Source organism: Typopeltis vanoorti, chromosome 10 (assembly GCF_054136105.1).
Source record: "Typopeltis vanoorti isolate ZY-2024b chromosome 10, IOZ_Tvanoo_1.0, whole genome shotgun sequence".
NCBI classification, from domain to species: domain Eukaryota; kingdom Metazoa; phylum Arthropoda; class Arachnida; order Uropygi; family Thelyphonidae; genus Typopeltis; species Typopeltis vanoorti.
In genome coordinates this window covers 4176906-4200793 of record NC_143558.1, presented here as the reverse complement: position 1 = coordinate 4200793, position 23888 = coordinate 4176906, and the positions used below count along the sequence as shown (strand labels likewise).

The following is a 23888-nucleotide window of genomic DNA, read 5'->3' as shown; positions in this document are numbered from 1 at the left end:
ATTCTACCCACATAACCTTTTCATCCAAGAGTTAATTATAAGTAAGTAATCCAGGATCTTAACTCTAATCTAACAACTCTCATATTAAATTAGGACATCACTTTTGCTGTAATAAAACTATCTATATGAATTTGTTCTCTGATGCTATAACAGAATATAGTTTTGATGTATTTTTTTTTACACTAGAGGTCAGGGCAGTAGAATAACAGTTGATCAAATCATTGTCTTTGTATATATATGTGTGTGTACTTCAGATGGTGGCCTTAAGGTGAAGGTTGAAACACTGGGAAATTAAAGTAATTATTTCTAACATGGTTATAGTCTCCATAATGTCTGAAATGAATGCTGATCACTGTGCAACACTAAAAGCAAGGTTTTTAGTAGTTTCCTGTTTTTGTCAAAAAACCAAAGGAGGCATACGGTGCTTTGATTCTGGTATGGTAGGAGGTGTTTCCCTTGGTTATCAATGCAGGAGTTTGAGGAAGAGAATGATGCCAGGTCAGCTTTATCTTTGGGTGAAATAACAGTGGTCTAGGATGAGAGAGAGAGGTGGAGGAGAGGACGTGTGTCCAAAGGCCCTAGGGGCCAGAAGGCATAGCTTCCATTTGCAGGAGGCAAGTTTTTGGCTGTTGGCCTTTATAAAATTAGATTTGCATATGTTGTGTGCTTTGGTGTAGGCAGAGTATGAAGCAAGCCACTTATGGTAAGCTTTTTTTTTTTTTTTAAATCTGCTTTGGTACACTTTTGGTTGAGCCGAAATAAGTCTGGCATGTTCCATGAGAGGGGAAACCAAGTCCTATCTAACTTTTGGAGACTGAGTGGACAGTTCAATCTCCACCAGTATCTCCACCAGTAGCCAATCAGTGATAGCTGGCTAAAGACTATCACTAATTTTGATGAAGAGACTGGCTAACTAGTACTGCCATCTCATGGTCCTTAACAGGATATACTGCGAGTTCTACAGTCAATTTTCTCAAGTTTATGCGACGAAAAAAACCCCACTTGTCTGTGTAAGAGAAACTAATTTGGGAACCAATTGAAGAAAGGCTTAGAAAAAGTTCCTCTAATTGGCGACTAGACTTGAACTTCAGTCTTTCTTCAGGTGGCCTAGCCATTTTCTCTGAGCTTCCTTCACGATATATCTTCCTTTTCATGTTAAACTCACTGGCTTGTCACAGCCAAGTAACTTGGCATCTTAGAAACCTGCTTACAATAGGTGGTCTGTTATGTCTGTAAATTGCATATTTATCTGGCAAGTTTGCCTATTCCATACAAAACATGCTAACTCACCTTCAGATGAAAAATCCTGATGAAAGTTCTTTGCACGAGCCTGGGATTTTTCCTCTTAGAAACTCTGGTTTTTCATTGTGCAAAACAGGCCAGAACACTACATGCTCTTTACAGATTAACTACGCTATAATAAGCAGTAAACATGACAGATTACGTGGTCATAACAACCCACCGAACATTTAACACAAAAAGGGGAACTGAGATAGAGGTTATTTGCATCCCAGATGGAATTTGAATACAAGTCTTTCCAAGTGAAGGAAATTGTTCAGAAAGACTGAAGTATGGAGGCACTAATCCAAATTTTTATATTTAGCAGTGTTTTCCGAATTTTTCTCTTCAATTATGTCCATTTAATATTACCAAAATGGAACACTTCTTCAAACTGAATTTTAACCTACACTTCCCTGTTCATGATGGCTTTTAAAATCATCTGGACAATTTACCACTCTAATTTTAAACATCATCAGTGCATAGAGAGAAACTTTGCTATTAACAGATGAAACTGAATTATTGAGAGATATGCTGATTAACAAAGATCCAAAACCTGAATCCTTGGCGACTTCCCTGTTAACAAGTTGCCTGCTGGAAGTATCCTCCCATCACATATCCATTTAACTAAAAAATGACCAATTCTTAGTTCCTCAGATGTTGATATTAAGTCTAAGATTCTAATGTAGCATATCTGCTATTCAGTAATATCAAAAATCTTACATTATTTTTTTAGCAGCAGCTGATTTTGATTAAATAAATAAAAAGGAAAGGATAATTTTGGTTTTATTATTTATCATGTATGTAAACATTTTCTAAATGTATAGGAAAAAAATAACTTTCTTTGATTATTTCTTGTGATTAGAAATATTTATAATTTAGTGTTTTATTTCTATAACAAAACCTTCAGAGAAGAAAATATCGAACTTTCTGATGACATTTTCATGCCACTGAGAATTGCAGTCTTGTTTACAACAAGTGACTTTCATCACACCACCATGATGTTTACCAGGTCAGGCAGTAGTGCGCTTGCACGAAGATTGTACTTTTGAAGAGGAAAGTGAATTAATGAGGGAGGGAGAATAATAGACAGCTGTTGCATTGATTAAAATAGAGATGTTCTAAAAAGTTGGAAAAGTCCATTATGAGAAAAAGTTATCCTAAAATTAATGGATGAATTTCTTTTATATGAAGCTAAGTAGTGGCATAGATAAAAGTGATATATATAGCTTCTCCCAAAGCAACAAATAGTTATGCAGAAAAGTATTCTAGTTACGCACTGTAAACCCAAAAGAGATGAATTCTTTTTGTGTTTAAGGATAAGGAAGAAGTCAACTTTAAAATTATCTTTATATTTCAAGGAAACAGTAAAAGAACTGATATTGTGCAGAAGATATATATAAAAGAAGAAATATGTTCTCTATTAAGAAAAGTTGTGCACAAATTATTTGCTTGTTTTAGGAGAAAAATAGGTATGAGCTAAGTAATTATATTTTAATGGCATTATTGAGAGCAGAAGAAACTAATTTATAAGTGAACTGTTTTAGTTTGTGTATTCTCATCAAATCCTGTGATCTTGAAGAGAAGATCACAGGATTTTGCCTGATGTTTATGCTCTTTAACTCTGATGGTCTTTTTCTCTTTAGAAGTTTATTTATAATGCAAATTTGTATATAGTGTTTTGCCGAACATTAACATTTTACACACACTGTTAAGGCAATACCATACATCAGGCGTGGCCAACTTCATTCTATATGAGGGCCAATATATGATGAGTGGTAGCATCCCAGGCCGCACACTTTTAGACAGAACTTAAATAAAAATAAACTCTGCATTTTTTCAAGGCAATAGTTATATGCATTGAATTACTAAAAAAAAAAAAAAAAATCAGCTAACGCCTTTTTATTCCCCGTATACGGGAGTAGGCGAGGCCATTTAGCCCTATCTAACTTTTGGAGACTGAGTGGGCAGTTCAATCTCCACTGGTACCAATCAGAGATAGATGGCCCAAGGCTATCACTAATTAAACGGTACTCAGTGAAGAGAGACGGCTCAAATGTGCCGCCATCTCGTGGTCCCTAACTCTAACACAAAATATTTAATGTCTGAAATAATGTGGGTTCTACGGTCGATTTTCTTGAGTTTACGGGAGGAAAAACCTGCTTGCCCGTGCCAGAGATCGACTAACTCGGGAACCGGTCGAAAAAAGGCTTAGAAAAATTTCCTCTAGTCGCCGACTAGACTCAAAACCAAGTCTTCCTTCGTGCGGCCAAGCGCGGTGGTTGGCAAACGCCATATCCACTGAGCTACACAGGCTCTATTTGTTAAAACATTTTACTACTGGGAGAACAATATAAAATACTTGATTTATTTAAATATAAGTTGTTAAATTAAATTTAATTACATATTTCTGGTTCTTTACATGTGACACAACTTAAGCTGAATCTGTAATCCTATTTCCTCAACTCTTTTTGTTACAGTTTGTTTTGATAGTGGGATGCTTTCAAACTCACTGGCAATTTTATCTTCCCCAAAAGCACGTGCCATTTTCACAGAACAGTGTTTTACAAATTCACCATCAGATAATGATTTTTTTTTTTTTTTTTTGCTTTTGCTATCTCTGTGCTTACAACAAACGGTGCCTTTTTTTGTATTGATGTTGGTTTAGTAAAAATAGATTTCTGAGCACCAACCTTTCTCTTCAAATTACGTACAATTTTAGTGCGTACTTGCCCAGCATATTCTTGGTATTTAGCTGCATGGTGCTGTATGTAGTAGCGTTTGAGGTTATATTCCTTGTGCACAGACAATACTTGCAAACACACAAGGTACTGTAGTTGTCGTTATTGTTTATAAACTGAAATTCATTTTCCCAATTCTCCTGAAATTATCTGTTTTCTTCACAGATCTTATGTTTCTTACTCATAGTACACAAAGGCTGAAGTAACTGACCAGGGGACACAAACTGCAACAATAACACTGATCACTCTAACCAGAGCAGAGCAAGTGACTCAATGATGCGTTAATCTGGAGTGCATAGAAATCTACCACAACTCGCACAGAGAAGCAGTAGATTTTATAAATTGAGTTATCTTTTTAAAGCAATTCCGATTCCATGTTGAGAATATAAATTGTTAACGTCATCAGAAATAATGAATATAACTAGTATATCAATCAGAAAATCTGCAGTCGAAACTAATAGCTAAATTGATAATACATATAATTTAATATAGTTTTTATCCTGCCACGGGCCGCACAAAATCACGTTACGGCCTGCGGTCGGCCACCTATGCTATGCATAATAGTAATGATTTATAAACAAAGATATTATTTTTGAAATTTCTTTGTCTCTCACTTAATCTCTTAACTTATTACAATAATAACATTCTAGATCTGAATCTGTAATATTAATCACTCAGGCAGGTCAACTGTGGTATATAATAACAACCAGATAAAAGACAGACACTGACTACTATTCATAGTGAGTTCATACACACAAAGCTTTTTTTTTTTTTAAAAAAATTATATATATATATATACACACACAATTATTCCTTGACTTATGTCCATTCAAAAATGAATGGACATAAGTCAAAGTGATCCCATAATGGAATAATTAACATTTTCGACTATGTAAGCAAAGTGTAAAGTAAAAAGGTTTTTATTTAGCAACAGCACATTCAGCGGCAACCTCCCTTGGCAGTCAGCACGTGGCTTCGACAGTTCCTCTGTTGATTTATTGTTAAATATTTTGTGCAACGTGGCCCCTACACACCCAATTAAAAAATCTAGTGAAGAATCACAGAAAAGAGGCGAGCAGTTGATCTTGAAATTGAAATGAAGTTGCAAGTTCAACGATAGTGATGAAGCAACCACAAATCCTATTGGGGATTGGAAAAGCTACTTCCATCATACATAGAGGGCCTGGGCCAAAAGTGCATACCTCTTAGCACTATGACCATAACCGCTAAGGCACTAAATCTCTTCAGCATGTTGAAGGAGAAAGCAGGACCTGATTACGACTACGAATTCAACACTTCCTCCAGTTGGTTCAAGAGAGCCAAGCAGCATTTTGCACTGCATAATATGAAAATGTATGGTGAATCTGCAAATTCCGATGAGAAGGCTGCCAAGGAGTTTGTGGAGAAATTGGATAAAATTATTACGGAGGAAAATTATTTGCCACAGCAAATATTTAATATGGATGAGTCCTTGTTTCGAAAAAAATGCCCAAGCAGACAATTCATCCACAAAAAGCTAAAATCTATGCCTGGTTTCAAAGCTCTTAAAGACCATGTTACGATTCTGTTAGGGGGTAATATGGCTGGGTTTAATCTGAAACTATTTGTGATATGGCACAGTGAGAATCCACAAGCTTTCAAAAACATTAGGAAGCATACCCTTCCAATTCATTAGCGGAAATATAAGAAACTGTGGATGACTGAAAAATTGTTTACGGATGTCTTAATCAACTGTAATGCACATGGTGAAATGGAAAGCTATTGTGTGAAAGAAAATATAGAATTTAAAATTTTATTAATTCTAGATAATGCTCCAGGTCATAGGCCTTATATCGGTGATCTTCACCAAGTTTAAGGTCATGTTTCTCCCTCCGAATACTACTTCATTGATCCAACTGATGGATCAGGGAGTTCTTGTAGTGTTTAAGACTTATTATCTACAGAGAACTTTTTCACAAGCCATTTCTGCTACTGAAGGAAACAACCAGACTCTCATGCAATTAAAAATATTGCTGTAGTTTGGAACGAAGTAATCTCTCAATGTATGAGTGGCATATGGTTAAAGAGACATTAAAAAGGTTTATGCATGATTTTGGAAGTTTTGAAAAAATGAAGACCTCTGTAAATTGAGTGAAATACTGGGCCTAGCAAACAATCTGAATCTTGAAGTGAATGATGACGACATAGTTCAACTCATAGAAAGTGTCCCTGAAGAGTTGACCAACAAAGAATTGGTCGAACTGGAGGAACGTGTTGCAGAAGATGGAGAAAGAAAAAAGAGAAACAAGGAGAGGTAGTTATAACAATTCACAGTGAAGGGTCTTGCAGAAATGTTCTCTGCACTTAGCGATGGCTGAAGACATGGACCCCAATGTTGAACGCTACTTTTTAATTGAAAGAAAAGCATGATGTGTTTGTTTACTATAAGCAATTTTGTGATGAAAAGGAGAAGAGGAATAAGCAAAGCACATTGGGCATTTTCATCAAAAAAAACAAAAGTTACACTAGAAGAGCCACAGCCTGGTTCTTCACATAGGGAAGGTAATGAAGATGTGATTGTGAAGGAAGATTTGGGTGATTATTCTCCTGTTCTTTGGTGGCAGTAATGCACAGTACAGTTTTATAATAAGGTTTAAAAATTAAAATGACAATATACTTATTACTGTTAAGTTCCTAACCCCTATAACTCTGTTGATTTAATGCATCGACTTCCGTCCTGCTGGATGGAACACACAGTCATCCCTCAACCTGATGCAAGTTGAGGGATGACTGTGTGTGTGTGTGTGTGTGTGTGTGTGTGTGTGTGTGTGTGTGTGTGTGTGTGTGTGTGTGTGTGTGTGTGTGTATACAGTAAAACCCCCTTTTTTTACACTTTTCAGGGGACTGATGGAAAAAAGTGTAAATAGCAGGAAATGTAAAAAAAAAACATTAAAAAAAAAAGGCTAACAGATGACTTACTGTTAGTGAGTCTACATACCAGATTACAAAATTTAATAACTGCAAATAAATGAATTTACAATTACTTACATTTATCTATTTTAAAAAACCTTTAATTGTTGATTGTTTTTGCTTTTAGTTTTTTTTTTTTGACATAACGCCAGATTGCTTTGCATTGAGTTAAACGCTTGACCCATTTTTTACTATCGTGTTCAAAGTGGACACAGAGAGTCCAAGATCTGTTGCTAAATGCAAATGTATTCCCGCATGCCAATCTACACGTCTCAGAATTGCCATCTTTTCTTCTACCGAAATACATTTTCTGTTTTTTTTTTCTCCATGTTACTAACATGGATAATCCACCACTGCAACTTGAAAGCAACTTTCACACACTAAATTACGTAGCAGAAATTTCTGATAAAATAGAGATCAGTATGGCCACCTATACTTATTTCAGCCCATATCATCAAACTCACATCTTGATGCTAGGGTCTTTCACGAACAAACTGTGGATTATTTCTTGTCCCACTTTCACGCCATATCAAGATACATCGGTTATCTGGTTGCAGACTAAACCTAGACTTGTCACTAAAAAGTACACAAGCCCAATCCTCATTCATTGTGAATTTGCATTCCACTTATTGCAAATCACTCATGTGATTTGCAATAAGTGGAATACAAATCATTGGTCTTCGAGCATATAAATCTATGGCATGAAGACAATTTCGAACATTTCCCGTCTCCCAAAAGCGATTCCAAAGTCATGAAATTACGCTTTGAGATACAAGACATGCTTGAGCAACAACTTGCTGCATTTGTCAAGCTACTAATCAACCAAAGGCTCTCCAAGACATGGATTCTGGGATATCATGTTGCTCTGCCATTTTAAGCAAACTAATGGGTGGTACGTGACACGTTTATAATTGAAGTGATAATTATGCACTGTGGAAGTGAGCGCAACAAAATACGGCTAAGACACATTTCAACAAGTCTTAAAATGATTTTGTACCCAGTTGTGTGTTCTACACTGTTATATATTAGGGATATTTTAAAATAAATGTGTTACATTTGTAAATTATTTTTATCATCATCATCAAATTCCTGCCATGCACCCTCAAGGGGTATACAGGATATGATAGTATAAATATGAAAAATGTACCATTACTAACTTCCTATCTACAATTTTCCTCCAAATCAGTCTGTTACTTGTCAAGACTCCAACATTATCAGATCTTACATTTCTATCCTCTAAATCACTTTGTACCGTATCAATCCACCTATATCTTGGTCTTCCTCTGGATCATATTCCTGCCAACCCGGCAGAGAACACTTGTTTTGCTAATCTTTCCTCACCCATTCTGTTTAAGTGACCATACCACCTGAGATTAGCTCTGCTAACACATTCCTGGATGGTGACAACATCAAGTTCTGTCCTAATATCGTAGTTTTTAATATGATATTGCCATTGATGCTATCTGTTCATGCCTCTAATCTTTCTCAGGACTCTCATATCTGCAGACTCTAGACATTGGTCAAGTGTTTTACTTCTGATCCAGCTCTCAGATCCATAAGTTAAAACTAGTTTGAACACTGCCTTGTATACAGCTAATTTAGTGTTGCGACTAATTTCTCTATTATTACATATGATTTTATTCAATTGACTTCCTACCACACCAGTTTTGTTGATTCGGTTGTCTATTTCTATATTTAATTTACCATCTTCACTAAAAATCGTGCCTAAGTAGCTCAAATGTTTTACTTGTTCCACAGGTTTTCCATTCATAACACAGTTGACATTTTCAATGATTCTGCCTATTTTCACTGTCTTTTTATTGCTGACCTTCGTACCATATCTATTAGAACAGTTATTCAATTTAGTCAGTGAATCTTGCAGACTTTTAGCAGATTTATTTAGAAGTATAACATTGTCCGCATAAAGCAAAGAGCAGACATTAACATCTCCAATTTTGATATCATGTTTAATACCACTTTCCTTCATAATGTGATCCATATAGATCATGAATAACAGAGGGGATAATGTACATCCTTGTCTGACACCAGATTTAACATTAAACCATCTTTCTGTACTTCCTTCAATTCTAACTGCTGACTTACAACTTTGAGAAGGAGTCAAGATGATAATACAGGATACAGTGAAGACGTATCTCGGCCCAATAAGAAAACCAAGAGACCCATGAATATCAGATTCAACATGGGAACTAATCAAAAGAAGGCAGTCGGAAAAACAAAGAGACACAGGAATCGAAGAATACAAGAGATTACATAGAGAAATCAGAAGAGCCATCAAGCAGGACAAGGAAAAGTTCTATACTAATAAATGTGAAGAAATAGAGTTGCAGATGAGAAGGCATAATTATAAAAGGATGTTTTATTTAGTTCGTGACTTAAAGCAAAAGTTTAAGCATAAATTGAATGTCATCCAAGACAGGAATGGATCGGATCATTACTAACAGAAGAGTTGGAAATCAAAAACAGATGGAAAGAATACCGTGAGGAACTGTACAGCAGAGTGGATAAAGAAAATGTGGAGTCCTCCCACCAAGAAAATTTTGATTTGGAACCTCCTCCACTTAGGCATGAAGTTGAAAGAGCAGTTAAGCAGCTCAACAGCAGATAAAATCCCAGCAGAGTTAATTAAGGCCACAGGGGATGGAGGGATAAGAGTGTTTCATAGATTGATTACAAGGATATGTGAGACAGGATCATGGTCTAGAGACTGGAAGAAGTCAGTTTTCATACCACTGTTGGAAGTAATGAAAAGAAACAACACAGTGTCAGGTTGATAGCCAAATTGTATAAGGAGCAAGAAGCCATGGTAAGAACAGGTTTTGGATTGACTGACTGGTTTCAAGTTGGAAAAGGAGTGAGACAAGGATGTTTACTTTCTCCTCACTTGTTTAGTATATATATGCAGAGGACATCATGCGTGAAGCATTGGATGAGCTCAGGACAGGAATTACAATAGGAGGTAGATTGATCAGTAATCTGAGGTACGCTGATGATACAGTACTCCTTTGTAATGACATGGAAGAACTAGGACTAATTCTTGACAAAGTTAACAAGATCAGTAATAACAGAGGACTTCAACTCAATTCTAGCAAGACAAAGATCATGGTTCTCAAAGGAAAAACAAACAGAGAAGCTCTTGAGAAACAAGTGTATCTTAATGGAGAAAGAATTGAGGAAGTCAGCAAGTTTGAGTACCTAGGATCCATTATTAATGTGAAGAATTGCTGTTCAGAAGATGTCAGAAAAAGGTTAGGAATGGCTAAAACAACAGTCAGAAACCTGTCTAAAATCTGGAAGGATGGATCTATCTCCACAGGAACAAAGTTGAGGATTTTAGATGCAGTTGTTTTTCCAACAGCGACTTATGGATGCAAGACTTGGAACCTAAAGAAGTCAGATAAGAAACGGATATCTGCTTTTGAGATGTGGTGTTACAGAAGGCTTTTGAGGATATCATATACTGAAAGGCATACAAATGAATGGGGGGTGTTAGAAAAGATTAGTAGAACTTTAAGGCTCCTTAAGGATATTGACAGAAGAAAGTTAAAATATTTTGGACACATAGAAAGGATGGAAGGAGGACTTCTCAGAACAGTAATAGAAGGTAAAGTTCCTGGAAAAAGAGGCAGGGGTAGACCATCAATGAGATGAATGGATGGTGTGTGACTGATCTTCAGAGAGTTGAGGCTGCCAGAAAAGCAAACAACAGGACAAGGAATCTCATGGCGAGGTCTGGGGTGGAACATCACCGAGCATCAGAGTGGCCATATGGCATCTGTAGATGCCCAATGAACATAGAGAGAGAGACTTACAACTCAAATAAAGACAAAGTATTGCTTGATATAATGCCCCATTGACACCATATAACTGTAGGGTGTTGAATAGCTTCTCTCTTGGCACCTTGTCATATGCCTTTTCCAAATCGACAAAACTTAAATACAGATCTTTGTTATATTCCCATGATTTCTCCACTATTTGTCGTAAAGTGAAGATCTGATTCTGTCAGCATCTATCTGACCTGAATCCAGCTTGTTCTTCACCAAACTTTTCTTCCACAATTCCTCTCAACCCTTTCTCAAGTATACTTGCACATATCTTACCTTTTTTAAATAATGAAACCTGTGGTGCGTTCATAATTAGAAGAAACACATGTATAAACCACAGTGAAAATTATTTAATTGTAAATATTTCATCCTAAGTATCTTAGGATATCATCAGTGCAGTATTTAAACAAAATTAGGAATAACATACAGTTAGGGCGCATGATTACAATAGAATCTCATGAAAACGTGCATAACGTGGGAAGTAGGAAAAAAAAAAAAAAAAAAAAAAAAAAAAAAAACGTTAATTATTTAACACAATTTTGTATGATAATTTCCCACACTTTAGGAATAGTAAGAACGTCGTTGCGGTTTAGGTTTGGTCTGTGTAGTAGGGCTTCAGAACTTTCTTTGTATAAACGTTCATGTTTAAATAAAGATCTATGTAAAAGTTTAGCCTTTTCCCAATGGATCCTATGGTTTGGATTTTCAATTCCGTGTTGAGAGAGGCCAGATTTCTGCGGTTTAAGAAGACGAATGTGGTCTTGATGTTCCGAGATGCATTTCTGAACAGACCTACCTGTCTGTCCAAAGTAAGATAATTTGCATGAGCATGGAATCTCATAAACACCAGGTAACATCAAGGGTGAGAATTTGTCCTTAGGAGAAGGTAATAAGTTGTAAATTTGGTTGATAGGTTTGTAAGTAGTGGCAAAATTGTATTTCTTCATAATTTTAGAAAGACTTTCTGAGATGCCTTTAACTTAAGGTATGGGAATCCTATGCACTTCTTCCTGTCTGATTTGATGTATGCAGAAGTGACTGATGATTTTTTGAGTTGTTTTGGGATTATATCCATTTAGGATGGCTGTATTTTTGATAACTTCTAATTCCTGGTTTAAAGATTCTTCAGAAGATCAGAATTTGTGTGCTCTGGAAACTAGTGATTTAATAATGCCAGATTTCTGAGATGGATGATGAGCAGAAGAATTGTGAATGTAGCGACCTGAGAATGTAGGCTTGCGAAAGATGGACGTGGTGATGGAACCGTCTTCTTTTCTTTGGATGTGTAAATCCAAAAAAGAGATACCCTGTGGAGATTCTTTTTCTAACGTAAAGTTGATGCGATGATGAAGAAGGTTAATTTTGTCTAGAAACAATTGTAATTCAGGTTCGGGATGATTCCAGACTGCAAATACGTCATCGACATATCTTAGCAAAATTTTTGGTGTAGGTTCAAAAGTGAATATTTTTTCCTAGAGGTGTTCTAGAAAGAAATTTGCTAGGTTTGGTGATAAAGGAGATCCCATTGCTGTTCCTCTTGCTTGTAAATTTGACCTTTCCAGGTGAAGTAACCTGATGTAATAACAAACTTGAACAATTCAACTATATCAGATGGAAATTTTTGAGTTAGTAATTCTATTGTTTCTTTATGGGGAATGTTTGTGAAGAGGGAAACAATGTCGAAGCTGATTAACAAGTCAGTTTTTGATAGTTGAATGTCTTTAATTTTTGTGTGAAACTCAGTAGAATTTTTGATTGAAGAGACTGAGTGGCCTATGTGAGGGTGGAGAAGGTTAGATAAGAATCTTGATAACTTGTACATTGGACAGCTGATACAGTCTACGATGGGTCTAAGTGGAACATTAGTTTTGTGTAGCTTAGGTAAGCCATAAATTCTAGGAGGTCTTGCATGGTATGTTTTTTAAAAGTTTTAAAAGTTTTTTGATTGTTTCTTCATCTAAGGAGGAAGTTTCATTAAGTAGCTTATTTAATTTTCTGAGTTGACGATTCGTAGGATCAAAATTCAATTTGGAGTAAGTATTACGATCTCGAAGAAGTAAATTCATTTTTCGGTCATATGAATTGGTATCAAGAACCACAGTGGTATTTCCTTTATCAGCTCTAGTAATGATTAAATTTTTGTTACGTTTTTAAGGAAATAATAGCTTTCAATTCCGACGGTGGGATATTTAGGTTTGGCATTGTAGATCACTTTAGCTACTTCGAAACGAAGTTTGTTGGCTTCAATATTGGAGAGATGCTTGATGTTTCTTTCTATATTATGTATAAAGTCTAAATAAGGGAAACACTTTGGTGAAATCGCAAATTTATGGCCTCTTGCTAGAACATTTAATTCATCTTTTGTTAGTTGACGGTTAGATAATTGACTACCCATTTTTCTGTTGGTAATTCGTTAGTGATCTTTTTTGATCGATTTAATAGATTAAGGTATTTAATATGTAGAGCACTATTGCTTTTATCAAAAGCTTTTTTTCCCAAATTCCTTGAGACAGTTATAATTAATTGTAGCAATTCTTGATTTAACGTATTTGACAAATCTGTTTCTAGTTCTGTAATATTTAAATTCAAAAAGGAAGTCATTCCTTACTACTCAATCAGTTACGAGTGTCTAAGCATGAACTAGCAACAAACAATTTAAATATTACAGAACTAGAAACAGATTTGTCAAATACGTTAAATCAAGAATTGCTACAATTAATTATAACTGTCTCAAAGAATTCGGGAAAAAAAGCTTTTGATAAAAGCAATAGTGCTCTACATATTAAATACCTTAATCTATTAAATCAATCAAAAAAGATCACTAACGAATTACCAACAGAAAAATGGGTAGTCAATTTATCTAACTGTCAACTAACAAAAGATGAATTAAATGTTCTAGCAAGAGGCCATAAATTTGCGATTTCACCAAAGTGTTTCCCTTATTTAGACTTTATACATAATATAGAAAGAAACATCAAGCATCTCTCCAATATTGAAGCCAACAAACTTCGTTTCGAAGTAGCTAAAGTGATCTACAATGCCAACCAAACCTTCAGAATTAAATATCCCACCGTCGGAATTGAAAGCTATTATTTCCTTAAAATGTAACAAAAATTTAATCATTACTAGAGCTGATAAAGGAAATACCACTGTGGTTCTTGATACCAATTCATATGACCGAAAAATGAATTTACTTCTTTGAGATCGTAATACTTACTCCAAATTGGATTTTGATTCTACTCAGAAAATTAAATAAGCTACTTAATGAAACTTCCTCCTTAGATGAAGAAACAATCAAAAACTTAAAACATACCATGCAAGACCTCCTAGAATTTATGGATTACCTAAGCTACACAAAACTAATGTTCCACTTAGACCCATCGTAGACTGTATCAGCTGTCCAACGTACAATTTATCAAGATTCTTATCTAACCTTCTCCGCCCTGACATAGGCCACTCAGTCTCTTCAATCAAAAATTCTACCGAGTTTCACACAAAAATTAAAGACATTCAACTATCAAAAACTGACTTGTTAATCAGCTTCGACATTGTTACCCTCTTCACAAACATTCCCCATAAAGAAACAATAGAATTACTAACTCAAAAATTTCCATCTGATATAGTTGAATTGTTCAAGTTTGTTATTGCATCAGGTTACTTCACCTGGAAAGGTCAAATTTACAAGCAAGAGGAAGGAACAGCAATGGGATCTCCTTTATCACCAAACCTAGCAAATTTCTTTCTAGAACACCTCGAGGAAAAAATATTCACTTTTGAACCTACACCAAAAATTTGGCTAAGATATGTCGATGACGTATTTGCAGTCTGGAATCATCCCGAACCTGAATTACAATTGTTTCTAGACAAAATTAACCTTCTTCATCATCGCATCAACTTTACGTTAGAAAAAGAATCTCCACAGGGTATCTCTTTTTTGGATTTACACATCCAAAGAAAAGAAGACGGTTCCATCACCACGTCCGTCTTTCACAAGCCTACATTCTCAGGTCGCTACATTCACAATTCTTCTGCTCATCATCCATCTCAGAAATCTGGCATTATTAAATCACTAGTTTCCAGAGCACACAAATTCTGATCTTCTGAAGAATCTTTAAACCAGGAATTAGAAGTTATCAAAAATACAGCCATCCTAAATGGATATAATCCCAAAAGAACTCAAAAAATCATCAGTCACTTCTGCATACATCAAATCAGACAGGAAGAAGTGCATAGGATTCCCATACCTTACATTAAAGGCATCTCAGAACGTCTTTCTAAAATTATGAAGAAATACAATTTTGCCACTACTTACAAACCTATCAACCAAATTTACAACTTATTACCTTCTCCTAAGGACAAATTCTCAACCTTGATGTTACCCGGTGTTTATGAGATTCCATGCTCATGCAAATTATCTTACTTTGGACAGACAGGTAGGTCTGTTCAGAAATGCATCTCGGAACATCAAGACCACATTCGTCTTCTTAAACTGCAGAAATCTGGCCTCTCTCAATACGGAATTGAAAATCCAAACCATAGGATCCATTGGGAAAAGGCTAAACTTTTACATAGATCTTTGTTTAAACATGAACGTTTATACAAAGAAAGTTCTGAAGCCCTACTACACAGACCAAACCTAAACCGCAACGACGTTCTTACTATTCCTAAAGTGTGGGAAATTATCATACAAAATTGTGTTAAATAATTAACATTTTTTTTTTCTACTTCCCACGTTATGCACGTTTTCATAAGATTCTATATTAATCATGTGCCCTAACTGTATGTTATTCCTAATTTTGTTTAAATACTGCACTGATGATGTCCTAAGATACTTAGGATGAAATATTTACAATTAAATAATTTTCACTGTGGTTTATACGTGTGTTTCTTCTAATTACATATCTTACCAGGAACACTCAGTAGGGAAATACCTCTGTAATTCTCACATTCAGGTTTTATTTCCCTTTTTATATATAGGTACTATGAGAGCTCTACTCCAATCATCGGGAATTCGTCCCTCTGTCCAGGCATTCTGAACTATGCAGCTGCTATAAGACTTTTATACCACCATACTTCAGCATTTCTGGTCAAATATCATCTACTCCTGCTGCCTTTCCACATTTCAATTCTTTGATGGCTTTTTCTACTTCAAGTATGGATATGTATTCCTGACTGCATGCCTGGTCAGTGTTTTTTTATCACTGTGCTGTCATCACTGCTTGTTTCATTTAGCAGATTTTCAAAGGAATTACTCCATACTTCAAGGATATCTTTTTCTCCCGTTTTCATATCACCTTTATCATCTCTAACTCCTTTTACAGCACTCTTTCCTCCATTCTTAAGCTTCTTCAGCAACCTCCTTGATATTTATTTTCTATGTTCTTGCCAAAGTCCTCCCATGTGTTTTGTTTAACTAGTTTTACACACACAGTGTTTAGCTTTCTTACATTTGCCTCTGTATTCTCTAAGAGCTCAAGCTGACTTGTTTGCTAGGAACTTTTGATATGCTTTCTTCTTTTCCTTCACTGCCTCTTTAACTTCCTGTGTCCACCATGGAATTCTAATTTTTCTATCCTTGTAGACAACTTCACCACATGCCTCTCTAGCTGAATCAATCAAGGGTTTCTTCAAAGCTTGCCACTGAATCTCCAATGTTTGGTTTCTGTTCTCAAACTCTTTCATTTTTTCTTCAAACTTTGTGTATTTTAGTCTACAGTTCACATCTGAGAGCTGCTCAACTTCTTTTCGCTTTAAAACTTTCTTACATGTTATTCTTTCCAATATGAAATTAAATTTTATTCTGCTCAAGACTAAATAGTGATCACTTCGAATTTCAAATCCTCTGTACGCTCTGGTATCCTGCAACAGGAAGAAAACATCACTATTAACAATAACATAGTCAATAAGACTTTTAGTAGATACCTAACAGTGTGCACCATGAGAAGGTGAGGATTGGATATTAGGTCAGAAGCCCTGGTCGGTTCTCCGCATTCCTTTAAAGGCTATGTAGAGGTCTCCTCTCAGTTATACAACTTTGACCCTTAAGCACCCCAAAAAAGTTATAAAATTATTTTTATAACTTTATAATTTACAAGGGAACCAAAATATGTGGTTTTTATACTAGAACTCAAGAATTTCATTAACTACAATAGCTCATTAAAAGCAAACTTGCCTAAGGAAGACAGTTTATTTCAATTTCCTCGATTTGTTGTAGTATTTTTTTTTTCTTTTCTCTCATAACTTCTTCTTTCTTCTTCTTCCTAACATGGAATATAGGCCATGTGGCCTGTTCCGGTCTCATGCCATCTCTTTCTTGGTCTTCCGATTCTTCTTTTTCCACTTATTTTGTATCTGTATAATATTTTTGGTAGTCTGCTGTTGTCCATTCGATTTTAATGTTCTAGCCATTTTTGTTTATACTGTCTTATGTAGTAATTAATTGGTTTAATTTTTAGGGATTGTAAGATTTCTTCATTTGTTTTGTGGTCCCACTTGGTATATCCAGCTGTTTTTCTGAGGAACTTCATTTCTGCTGTTTGAATTCGTTTTTCATCTTTCCTTTTCATGGTCCATGTTTCGCTTCCGTATAGTAGAGTTGGTTTTGAAAAGACATTATATAGTCTGATTCTAGTGTGTTTTTGTACCAGGGATGGCTTAAATATACTGTTTATTATGCCATTTACTTTGACAAAGTTTGATATTTTAGTGTCTATGTCTTTTTCTTCTTCGTATGATAGATCACATCCCAAGTATCTGAAAGTGTTTACTTGTTCTAGTATTTTATTATCTATCACTATTTTACTTCTTATTGGTTTTCTCCTTTGAATGCCATTATTTTTGTTTTTTCTTTGGATATTGTCATATTATATTGCTTTGAGATATCATTTAATGATTTTAATGATCTTTGTAAGTCATCTTCTGATGTAGCTAATACTATTTGATCATCTGCAAATAGTAGTGTATCTATCTTCATTTGTGGGGTCATTTGTATACCAAATGGATTATGCTGTTTCCAGATTGTTAATATTTCATTTATATATATATTGAAAAGCAGAGGTGAGAGGGTACATCCTTGTCGTACTCCTCTTGATATATCTTTCCATTCTGAGGTGTGTTCTAATTTAACTGCTATTTTATTTCCTGTATATATTTCTTGAATAGATTGTAAAAGTTGGTTTGGTATGTTTAAATTGGTTAATGTTTTAAACAATTTTTGTCGACTAATTTTGTCAAAAGCTTTTTCATAATCAATAAACGCCACATGTGTTTCTTTTTGAAATTCTCTTCTCTTTTCTATTAATAATTTTAAAGTAAAAATTGGATCTATGCAGGATCGGCCTTTTCGGAAGCCATTTTGTTCTTCTAGTAATTTGTTTTCTACAATGCTGCTTAGTTTCTCTTTTAATATTCCTGCATATATTTTATATCCTGTATTCAGCAGGCTAATTCCCCTATAATTATTGCAATTGTCTTTATTTCCTTTTTTATAGATTGGGATGACTAGTGCTTTTTTCCAAGAGTTAGGGGTTTTTCCGGACATCCAAACCATATTAAAAAATTTCAAAAGTCTTTCATTAAATTTTTCACCTGCATTTTTGTATAGTTTTATATTTATATTGTCTTCTCCTGGCATTTTCCTATTTTTCATCTTCTTTATTATATTTTTCAGTTCTAACATTGTGATATTTTCTATTAGGTCATTCTTTGTCTTATAAAATTTTAATTCATTGTTCTCATCTGTCCAGAGATTTTGGAAATAGGTCACCCATTTTTCTAAATCTATTGTTTGTATTTGGGGTGCTTAAGGGTCAAAGCTGTATAACTGAGAGGAGACCTCCACATAGCCTTTAAAGGAATGCGGAGAACCGACCAGGGCTTCTGACCTAATGTCCAATCCTCACCTTCTCGTGGTGCACCCTGTTGGGTATCTACTTTGATACTGAACGAACGAGGATGGGCTGGCAATTTGGGATTTAGCCGACCAAATTGTATTCCTATTGGTTAAACCAAAATAAAAAATGATGGTACAACATGACAAAATTTCATGCCGGCTGGGGCGTCGCCCGGTTAAACAAGGCCCCCGTTGTTTTCGCCAGGGAACCAGGGCGAACAGCGAAAAGTCAGCTACTGGAACAAATCTGAAAACAAACCCCAACTCAACATCACCAGAGTTAAAGATCGGTACTATCAACGTAAGAAGCCTGAATGGCAAAGAAATGGAGCTAGCTGAGGAATTAGATAGGTACCAGATCGACATAATAGGGGTGACTGAAACAAAAAAGACCAAAACTGGTGAGATCTTTCTGAGCAATAAATACAAAATGTTATATTCAGGCAATAACAATCAAGGAAAAGAAGGAGTAGCCATAGTATTCAACACAAAATACGAGGCTAATCTTCTTGAATGGCAGTCAGTCTCAAGTAGAGTAATGTGGGCAAATATGAGAATGGGGAACTGGACAATGAGACTTATTTGTGCTTATGGTCCCACAGAAGGTTCTACTAAGGTAGAAGTGGAGGAATTTTTTGAGGCTTTAGAAAAAGCAACTGACACAATGAAAAAGGAAAAGTTGGTCCTTGTTGGGGATCTAAATAGTAGAGTAGGAAATGATTGTGAGACATACAAAAATATTTTGGGAAAATTTGGAGAAAAGAGCAAAGCTAATAATAATGGCAAATATCTGTTGGATTTCTGCTCAGGACATGGACTGGTTATTACTAACACCATGTTCCAACATAAAAATGTGCACAAATTCACATGGAGAGAAGAGGCTAGGAATAAGAAAAGTCTCATTGACTATGTTATTGTTGATAGTGATGTTTTCTCCCTGGTGCAGGACACCAGAGTGTACAGAGGATTTGAAATTGGAAGTGATCACTATTTAGTCTTGAGCAGGATAAAATTGAATTTCATATTGAAAAGAATAACATGTAAGAAAGTTTTAAAGCGAATAAAAATTGAGCAGCTCTCAGATGTAAACTGTAGACTAAAATACAGAAATATTATTGAAAAGAAAACGAAAGAGTTTGAGAACATGAATCAAACCTTGGAGATTCAGTGGCAAACTCTGAAGGAAACATTGATTGATTCTGCCAGAGAGGCATGTGGTGAGGTTGTGTGCAAAGATAAAAAAATCAGAACTCCCTGGTGGACACAGGAAGTTAAAGAGGCAGTGAAGGAAAAGAAGAAAGCATATCAAAAGTTCCTGGCAAATAAGTCAGCTTTTACTCTTACAGAATACAGAGACAAATGTAAGAAAGCTAAACAGTGTGTAAAACTAGCTAAACAAAAGTCATGGGAGGACTTTGGCAAGAATATAGAAAATAAATATCAAGAAGGTGGCAAAATATTCTGGAGGTTGTTGAAGAAGCTTAGGAATGGAGGAAAGAGTGCTGTAAAAGGAATTAGAGATGATAAAGGTGAAATGAAAACAGGAGAAAAAGATATCCTTGAAGTATGGAGTAATTACTTTGAAAAACTGCTAAATGAAACAAGCAGTGATGACAGCACAGTGATAAAAAACACTGACCAGGCATGCAGTCAGGAATACATATCCATACTTGAAGTAGAAAAAGCCATGAAAGGCTTGAAATGTGGAAAGGCAGCAGGAGTAGATGATATTCGACCAGAAATGCTGAAGTATGGTGGTATAAGAGTCTTACAGTGGCTGCACTGCATAGTTCAGAAAGCCTGGACAGAGGGACGAATTCCCGATGATTGGAGTAGAGCTCTCATAGTACCCATATATAAAAAGGGAAATAAAACTGAATGTGAGAATTACAGAGGTATTTCCCTACTGAGTGTTCCTGGCAAGATCTATGCAAGTATACTTGAGAAACGGTTGAGAAGAATTGTGGAAGAAAAGCTTGGTGAGGAACAAGCTGGATTCAGGCCAAATAGAGGCTGTCAGGATCAGATCTTCACTTTACGACAAATAGTCGAGAAAGCATGGGAATATAACAAAGATCTGTATTTAAGTTTTGTCGATTTGGAAAAGGCATATGACAAGGTGCCAAGAGAGAAGCTATTCAATACGCTGCAGTTATATGGTGTCAATGGGGCATTATATCAAGCAATACTTAGTCTTTATTTGAGTTGTGAGTCAGCAGTTAGAATTGAAGGAAGTACAGGAAGATGGTTTAATGTTAAATCTGGTGTGAGACAAGGATGTACATTATCCCCTCTGTTATTCATTATCTATATGGATCACATTATGAAGGAATGTGGTATTATACCTGATATCAAAATTGGAGATGTTAATGTCAGCTCTTTGCTTTATGCGGATGATGTTATACTTCTAAATAAATCCGCTACAAGTCTGCAAGATTCTCTGACTAAATTGAATAGCTGTTGTAATAGATATGGTATGAAGGTCAGCAATAAAAAGACAAAGACAATGAAAATAGGCAGAATCATTGAAAATGTCAACTGTGTTGTGAATGGAGAACCTGTGGAACAAGTAAAACATTTCAGCTACTTAGGCACAATTTTTACTGAAGATGGTAAACTAAATATAGAAATAGACAACAGAATCAGCAAAGCTGGTATCGTGGGAAGTCAATTGAATAAATTCATATGGAATAAGAAAGAAATTAGTCGGAACACTAAATTAGCTGTATACAAGACTGTGTTCAAACCAATTTTAACTTATGGATCTGAGAGCTGGGTCAGAAGTAAAACACTTGACCAAAGACTAGAGACCGCAGATATGAGAGTCCTGAGAAAGATTAGAGGCGTGAACAGATGGCATCAATGGCAATATCATATTAAAAATGAGGATATTAGGAAAGAACTTGACATTGTCAGCATCCAGGAATGTGTTAGCAGAGCTAATCTCAGATGGTATGGTCACTTAAATAGAATGGGAGAGGAAAGATTAGCAAAACAAGTGTTCTCTGCCAGGTTGGCAGGAAAACGACCCAGAGGAAGACCAAGATATAGATGGATTGATACGGTACAAAGTGCCTTAGACGATAGAAATATAAGATCTGATAATGTTGGAGTCTTGACAAGTAACAGACTGATTTGGAGGAAAATTGTAGATAGGAAGTTAGTAATGAAGTAATTTTTTCATGTAGTACTGTCATATCCTGTACACCCCTTGAGGGTACATGGCAGGAATTTGATGATGATGATGATTGTTTGTATTTTTATCTTTTCTTTTATTTCTTTATTCATGTATTTTATTACTTTATAGGTTTTGGGTTGTGGCTTAAATAAATCCTTTTCTAGTTCTGTTACGAAATTGTTCCATCTTTCTCTATGTTTTTTCCTTACTTCTCGTTTTGCAATTGCACTATTTCTTTTATACTCTATTTCTGCTTCTATTGTTTTGGAATTTAGCCATTTCTGGTAACTGTCCTTTTTGGTTTTTATTATATTTTCTATTTCTTTGTTCCAGTCTCGTAGTCCTCTTTTTCTAATCCATTTGTGCTTTATTCCTAAGGTTTCTGTTGCTGCTTTTGTGAGAATTTGTTTCAAATTTTCCCATTCATCTTCTATGTCCCTTGATTCATGTGTGGTTTCTGTTTTTAAGTTTGTGCATTTTTGATATTGTAGTCTAACTTGGGGATCCTGTAATGAAGAAATTTTGTAGCTTGGCTGGTAAGAATTTTCAATTCTATGTGTTTTTAGCCACTTTGGTTTAAAACGAATTTTTGCTGATACCATATAATGATCAGAGTTTAATTCAAAGCCTCGATATGCTCTTACGTCTAAAATTAACTCCGCTAATTTAAAATATGTGATAACGTAGTCGATTACTGATTTGTATCCTCTGGCTGACCAAGTATATTTATGTATTTCCTTGTGTTTAAATATTGAATTCGTTATTCTCATATTATTATTAATGACAAAATAGCGCAATCTGCGACCATTTTGATTATATGTATCTTCGCCAAATTTACCTATGTTTGTTTTGTATTTTTTGTTTCCTATTCTGGCATTTAAATCTCCTGCTAGCAGTAAATAGTCAGTTTTGTTTGTTTTATCTATGGCATTCTGTAATTCTTTATAAAATATATTACTATATTTTAATATATAGTAATATATATAATTAATATATATCTCCCATAACTGATTTGTATAATAGTAAAGAGTTACTATTCAATTAAGAAAAGTAATGCACTGAGTTAAATACACACACAAAAGCTTCACTGATTATATAGAAAAATGGGATATGGAGATTTACCTGTTCTGGCAATTCCTTTGTAGTGTTTTCATTCTTAGTTTTTGGTTGTTTCAGCAAGTCCAAAAAATCACCTTTGTTAATGGATTTGATAATTTTATCTCTCTTCATTTCCGATTCACCAGCTGCTTTAAATTGCTTTCCCAGATTTTTCTGGTGTTTCTGAACAGCATTAAACAGTTGAACTACCCCTCTAACAACAAAAGAAAGATTTTAAGTACAGATAGCAAACTGAGTATTATTCTTAGGCAGAAAATTCACAATAATGAAAATATCTATCACTAACTTACTCTAGTGTACACTGCTTGGAAAGAAGTCAACAGACACTCCAAAGGGCAAGGTGCATTGTACCATGTAACGAGTCACGTGTTTGTAGCCAGTATAAATTGTAGGAATATGATGCTCCCAAGTCAGTGCAACTGTGTCCAGGTGAAATGGTTACAAGAAGGGAACTGATTGAGTTAGAAAGAAGCATTGGGATAGGATGCCATATTTAAGGCCAATCTATTTGGCAAATTGATCCATCCCAGGTCAATAATCAGTGATACCATACTGAGGTAGAGATGCAGGGAGTCAATTGCAAGTGCTGCCTGCAGTGTCGTCCACTCACATGACCATGGAGTGTTACGAAGAATAATATGTAAAAACTGTCTTTTATTAGCCAACGCACTGAATGCAGAGTCCTATGCATCGAATGAAACACTAATCTACACAAAACATTCAGAAACGAGGCTCACAACATGGATTTCCATGGTAGGACTGCAATATTTGCATATTACCAGAACCAACATCCAGCATTATCTTCAGTGGTGCAAAGAACATGTACAGTGGGACATGGAAGCTTGGAAAGCTGTGTTATGGAGTGATGAATCATGCTGCACCCTGTACTG

General features: G+C 35.3%; 1 protein-coding gene across 1 annotated transcript in view; it reads right to left on the bottom strand.

Moving 5' to 3' along the window:
* The window catches only part of LOC150102138 (RRP15-like protein), a 74624-nt gene that overhangs the window by 4694 nt on the left and 46042 nt on the right, over positions 1-23888 (bottom strand). The window contains exon 4 of the mRNA XM_090399366.1: positions 23002-23191. Within this exon, the coding sequence (XP_090255492.1) occupies positions 23002-23191 (190 nt within the window). The remainder of the gene's footprint in view (positions 1-23001; positions 23192-23888) is intronic.